Raw genomic sequence first — 5,561 nt, forward strand, 5'->3', positions numbered from 1 at the left:
GAGGATTCAACATTATTGTAGGGCCCAAAAACAGCTATTTTGAATGTACTAGGGTGGATTTTGTACCTTAAAACCGAAAAAGAAGAAGATATTATTCTTAAGCAACATCTGAATAATATTTCAGTCCATCATCTTTAACATGCTCAGGTCAGATTATATTACATCATTGCAGATTTCTCTCAGTCCTACCAAAACCTGTTCATTTATCATGCCGATTATTAAGCAAATATTGAACAAGCTTTTGATGTGATGGCCACATGCTCAACGTGAATCGGAGTTGTAAAATGTTTTAAGAATCAATCACCCAAGTCCAAAATGCTGAAGACCAAAGTCTTCTCAATCTTAAAGACCGAGTCCCTCAAGCAAGTGGTGTTTTTTTTTCAGGGTTTCAGTACTAGTAGTCAATGACTTTCAGATACGAGTGATTAAAGCTTTTCCCCCACCCCCATGTGAATTAGAACAGGATGAACACGGAAAAGTGGTATTTGTAGAGTTTACTCATCAAATATCAAAGCATCAATAGTTCTTAGACTTTTCATCTCTCAATCATCTTAGGAGTGTAACTGTGTAATGGTGCTAAAAGTACAGCCAGCCATTATCATAACTCAGAGTCTCTACAGTCCAACCACAGGAAGGTTTGCTTTATTTGCATATATGCTTCTAAAAGAAAATTACCTTTCGGAATACATATTCTTCAGATTCCAGATATTATGCAATGACCTAAGATTCATGGGGTCACTCCATACCCCACCATTTTAATGCATTCAACTTCTAGCTTTAGATTTCAATGGTGGCTCAGGGAAAATAAATAGATAAAAAGAGAAATCGGTTTACAGTAGTGTCTCGATTACTACCAAAATGAGTCTGCAACAACTCAGCAAAGGGACATGCATGTCTGCCCGTTTCACATTTGGTGTACTTGGTTTAAACAAATTAAAGAAGGGTATTATTTTTAATTTTAGAATAAAATTGGATCTTCACATCATGAAACTCTGAATGATGATTCATTTATGATTCTAGCAAGTGAAGATGGAACAATTTGCAGTTTTAACAAAAGGAAAAAAAGGGGGTCCCATTTAGAGAATCCTGACAGTAAAAGAGTATTAAAGACACGAGACAGTACTGTCATGACAATGCCTTGTTTAAATAATTCACTAATCTCTTTTAAAGGGAAGTGTTTCCATTATTGTGTAATTAAGTGTCCAGCTTGATACATTCGTTTGAAGTGATATTATTACCCTGTTTGAAGCTATTCTATCACTTCCAAACTAATCAAAGACTATATATAAGCAACGAAGACATGCAGGAAAGCAATAGGTGTTATAGGTCTATTAAATGAGCAGTAAAATACATCCACCAATTTCCACTTCTAGGTTCTTATCGAAAGGACAGCTCCATGGTTGTACAGGCTGCTGTATTACTACATTTATGCATGAATTGCTAACCGCTTCCCTTATCATCATTGTTACCAATTGCTTTCATTTCCTCTCTTTCACTAAGCCAACTGGCAAATTTGATTGATTTACCTTGGAAAAAACCAAGACGGAGAAAGGATCGAAGAAAGGACAAAAAGTAGTCTAGGATTTGAGTGTGATTCGTTTGGTCTTATCCCTCTATACGCCTATACCCTCTTTTCCTTTTCTGTTTATAAACAACAGTTTCAAGAGTTTGCATGTATGTGGAAATCCAAGAGAGAAAAAAGAGAGGGGAGCCTTTTTCATTTTTCCAATAGCAAATTCATTTTTTCCTAATCTTTTTAATATACGAGGGGTTGTAGATTGGTTTGAGAAAAGAGAGTGAGAAAAAATGAATGTATCAGCTTCACAATGTAGTAGTGGTTGTGAATCTGGTTGGACTCACTACTTAGATCAATCCTCTTATTCTCAATCAAGGTATCAAAATTTTAGTGGGAACTTCGTGGTTTACGAAGAGGAGCAGGACTTATCCATGATGTCTGATGCATCTTCTGGCCCTAGACATTATTACCAAGATTATGAGGAATGCCTTGAGGAAAATGGGAGCTTCTGTTCTGTTCCTGCAACCCCTGAACCAGCTAAGAGAAGCAGCAAAAACAAACAAAAAATAAAAGATCATGGTAGCAATCAACAGCATTCTTATCTTGATGACACTGCCAGTTCCCCTGTCATAAGCTTTTCCAAGGCAAGTTCCACTTCTTCAATTAAGACAATATTCTTACTATAGTCTATGTTGATATGCATCACAGCATCAGTTCATTTTTGTAAAAAGAAAATGGAGTAATGATGGGTGTTCTTGGTGTCTATGAACAGAAGAGCTGCAAGAAAGAAGTTTCAATGGATTTGTTGGACTTTTCACAAGGGTTCTCTGGTACACATTTAAAGGTACTAATTAATCCATTAAGCCAGTTTGCCTTCCATTGTTATGTATACATTCTCCTGAATTGAAACTTCACTTTTGAGATTTTGTTTTTTCAGGGCAAATCAGCATTCCACAAAAATTGGTTTCTTGAAATCTGGGAAAAAAGGTTCCAAAGATTCAGGTGGATCTTTACATTTCACTTTCTCGTGAAGCTTTGGCATTTAGAATAGGGTGCAATATGTTGAGTAAAAATGGAAACTTGATGGTTATATATCCTAATTTGTACCGTATTAATCTCTTGGAAACAGGTGGTTTCCAGTGAGGAAACTGGGAATGACAAAAAGGGTAAACTGTCACAGCTTTTGTCTCTAACTACTGCATGCGCTGCTCTGGAGAGAAAAATGTGAGGAATTTGTATAAAAGAAAAGACATTGGATCTCAATGGGATCTTGTTCCTTCCTTTTATCCTTGTTCTTTTTTTCCTTTAATTCTAGTTTTGTATTTGTTCCTGTCATTGCAGTGGGAAACAACCTGAGAACATTAAAATAAATTAAATTCCCAAGTCATTGGTGTCTATATTTATTTTATTTTTCAATGATAATCTCCAGTTTCTTTCCTTGACATCACCATGCAAGACCATGTAAATTCTTGAGGTTTATTCACAAAGATTTTAGTATTTAAAACTACTAATATACTGAAAGAATATTCTGCCGACCATTGCCTTCCACTTGATTCCATGGAAGACAAAATTTTCAATGCTGAGCTGATAGTTCACTGTGCAAATTTCAATACTGTCAGAAAAGACTAGTCTCTTTTCTTTTTAACCCTTTTGGCTGAATAATATAAAGGTTTATGCTTTACACACATAATTAATATTTAACAAAAAGGAATATGAAAAGGGAACCAAAAGGAAAATAGCAGTGATCCTTGGATGGACAGGGTGTGTATGCATTCAAGCACTTCCCATTAATCAAGTGAGGCCATTACAAAAGTATATCAATCGAGTGTTATCTCGTATCGGTTAAAAAGTGATAAATTCTTCCAATTCACCTACATATGATAGAGCTGTAAAGTGAATTTCTCCATTTATTATCAACGGGTTTTAAGTTATAGTACATTGACACAAGCGAGAGAGAAAAGAAGAATGACCCACCATTTCCCGCTTCTGTAATTGCCAGCTTAGCTTAAAAGGTAGGGTAGGTAAATTTGGTAACCTATGCTTATTCCTGATTCAAAACAGGCAAATGTATTTCAGATTGGAAAGAAGAAAAAGACGAGCTTCATTTTCCACCAAAAAAAGGGGGGGTGTCCCAAAAGCACCATCCCCACCACCTCCATTTCTGACAACGACCAACCAAGAATGTGATCCATACATACTACTGGGGTTGGAGAAATTTATTGGGAGTTTTGTTTGTTTGGTGGATTCCCCTTCCAAAATCTTCTAAGTGAAGGTGTTTCCCAGGGCCATCCTCAGAATTTGTAGCCATATCTTGGAGAGGAACTTGGATCTTTGGAAAACGACAACACTTGCCTTCTTTGTCTAGTCAATCCTTCTCTCTTTGTCCTTTTTTCACTTCCACATCCTAGTTAGTATATTCACTCTCAATTTATTGTTACTGTTAAACAACAAAGCTGGATAAAACCCTGGTCTTGCGTTCATCAAACAGGCAGATTTTTTTTGGAGAAACTTATTCGTTATGTTCAAAGATTTAACAGTAACATAGGATAACTTGTCAGTAGATTTCAGAAATTAAGACAAGAGGGCTTTGCTGTTCTTCCAAAACTTGGGTTGAAATTCAGAAAATCCATTCAAAGTTGCCCACCAACATCTTCTGCAAAGTGGCAGAGAGAACTGGCTTTCAAGAGAAAAAAAAGTCGACTGCTCATCCCTTTTGAATGATATGGACTGCTAGAAGTAAAAATAACAGGCATGAACGATTATGCAAAAAATATGCAGTTGCAAAGTCCAAACCAACAAAATTCAACGGTATAAATACGTATAGCCCAGAAATTCTATACTCAAATCAGGCCAACTTTGTGTGGCTTGCTGGAGAAACCGGTTGCGTACGAATGCCCGACGACCCCCTTGGTCTCACAATGCTTCACCTGAATATATAGTTTGTGGCAGTGCCGTGGAAGATTTGATCCATATATTGAGGGGGTGTACTATGGCTCGGAAAATATGGGACCGCTGTTTTCGAAATTCACCCCCAGACACTTTCTTCTCGCAGGACATAAAGACCTGGCTGCTTGATAACCTCAATGTCTCTAAACGCTCTCAAAAGTTTGTCACTGGTTTTGCAGCAACTGTATGGAGACTTTGAACGCATCATTGTAAAATAATTTTTGAACCATTTGAAATACGACCGGATGAGTTTGGTCTTTGTCTAAAGATTGTGACTATCACTGAGGAGGTTCTATTAACACACAAGAAATCTGCACACATATCTAATCATAGTTTTTTTGTGGCTTGGAAGACTCCTACTGATGGGAGAATTAAGTTAAATACCGAGTGTACTAGTTGGGACAATCCAGGTATATCGGGAGCAGGTGGAGTTTTTTGTAATGCATAAGTCGATTGGATCTTGGGCTTCTCTGCTCTTTTAGGATTGTGCTCCAGTGTTGCAGCTGAACTCCAAGCTATCCGGTTAGGTCTATCTATCACATGAGAGTATGATTTACGAGATGTTGAATGTGAGGCTGATGCTCGGGTAGCTCTGAATCTTATTAAGTCTGGTAACGTGTTCACTCACCCCCTGGGGAGTCTTATTGCAGATATCCGTAGCTTTAAGGATAGAAAGTGGAATCTGTCCTTCAATCATACCTATTGGGAAGGTAACTTTTGCTCTGATGTATTTTCGGGTTGTAGTCTTGACGAGGAGCTTGTATTTCATGATCAACCACTGGTTGAAGTGATTCCAACTCTGCAATCTAATCGTATGCAATCTAATCGTATTGGGAAGTGATTATCTAGTCTACTTCATTTTCCCTCTTGTAACCAAAATAATCAGGCCGACTTGACGTAAATAATGCCCAAATTAAATATTTGACCTAATCGAAATCGGATAATAATCCCAACGGTTAATTAAAACAAGCATGAGAAGAAAGGGAGAAAACAAAATAACACGAGGGATAAAAAGATCGTGAATATCAAATTTCACAATATTAAGGAAGATGAATAACTATAAGGAAACGTCCATCATAACAATGCCCCTAATAATGCC

The 5,561-nt window shown here is 37.1% G+C and overlaps 1 protein-coding gene across 1 annotated transcript; it reads left to right on the forward strand.

The window, feature by feature from the left end:
* Positions 1-1,632: 1,632 nt before the first annotated feature.
* Positions 1,633-2,903, forward strand: LOC120191378 (protein SOB FIVE-LIKE 6-like). Its single transcript, XM_039194339.1, has 4 exons — positions 1,633-2,160; positions 2,289-2,360; positions 2,454-2,518; positions 2,646-2,903. The coding sequence occupies exons 1-4, from the start codon at positions 1,807-1,809 to the stop codon at positions 2,707-2,709; spliced, it is 555 nt and encodes a 184-aa protein (XP_039050270.1). The 5' UTR covers positions 1,633-1,806; the 3' UTR covers positions 2,710-2,903.
* Positions 2,904-5,561: the final 2,658 nt, after the last annotated feature.

The sequence above is a fragment of the Hibiscus syriacus genome, unplaced genomic scaffold (assembly GCF_006381635.1).
Source record: "Hibiscus syriacus cultivar Baekdansim isolate YM2019G1 unplaced genomic scaffold, ASM638163v2 tig00116968_pilon, whole genome shotgun sequence".
In the NCBI taxonomy this organism is placed as follows: Eukaryota; Viridiplantae; Streptophyta; class Magnoliopsida; order Malvales; family Malvaceae; genus Hibiscus; species Hibiscus syriacus.

Bases quoted from the DNA above. Each gene is read 5' to 3' on its own strand.
- LOC120191378 (XM_039194339.1), top strand. From the start codon at position 1,807: ATGAATGTATCAGCTTCACAATGTAGTAGTGGTTGTGAATCTGGTTGG. The intron at 2,361-2,453 runs GTACTAATTAAT...TTGTTTTTTCAG, and splicing joins TCTCTGGTACACATTTAAAG to GGCAAATCAGCATTCCACAA. The intron at 2,519-2,645 runs GTGGATCTTTAC...TCTTGGAAACAG, and splicing joins AAAAGGTTCCAAAGATTCAG to GTGGTTTCCAGTGAGGAAAC.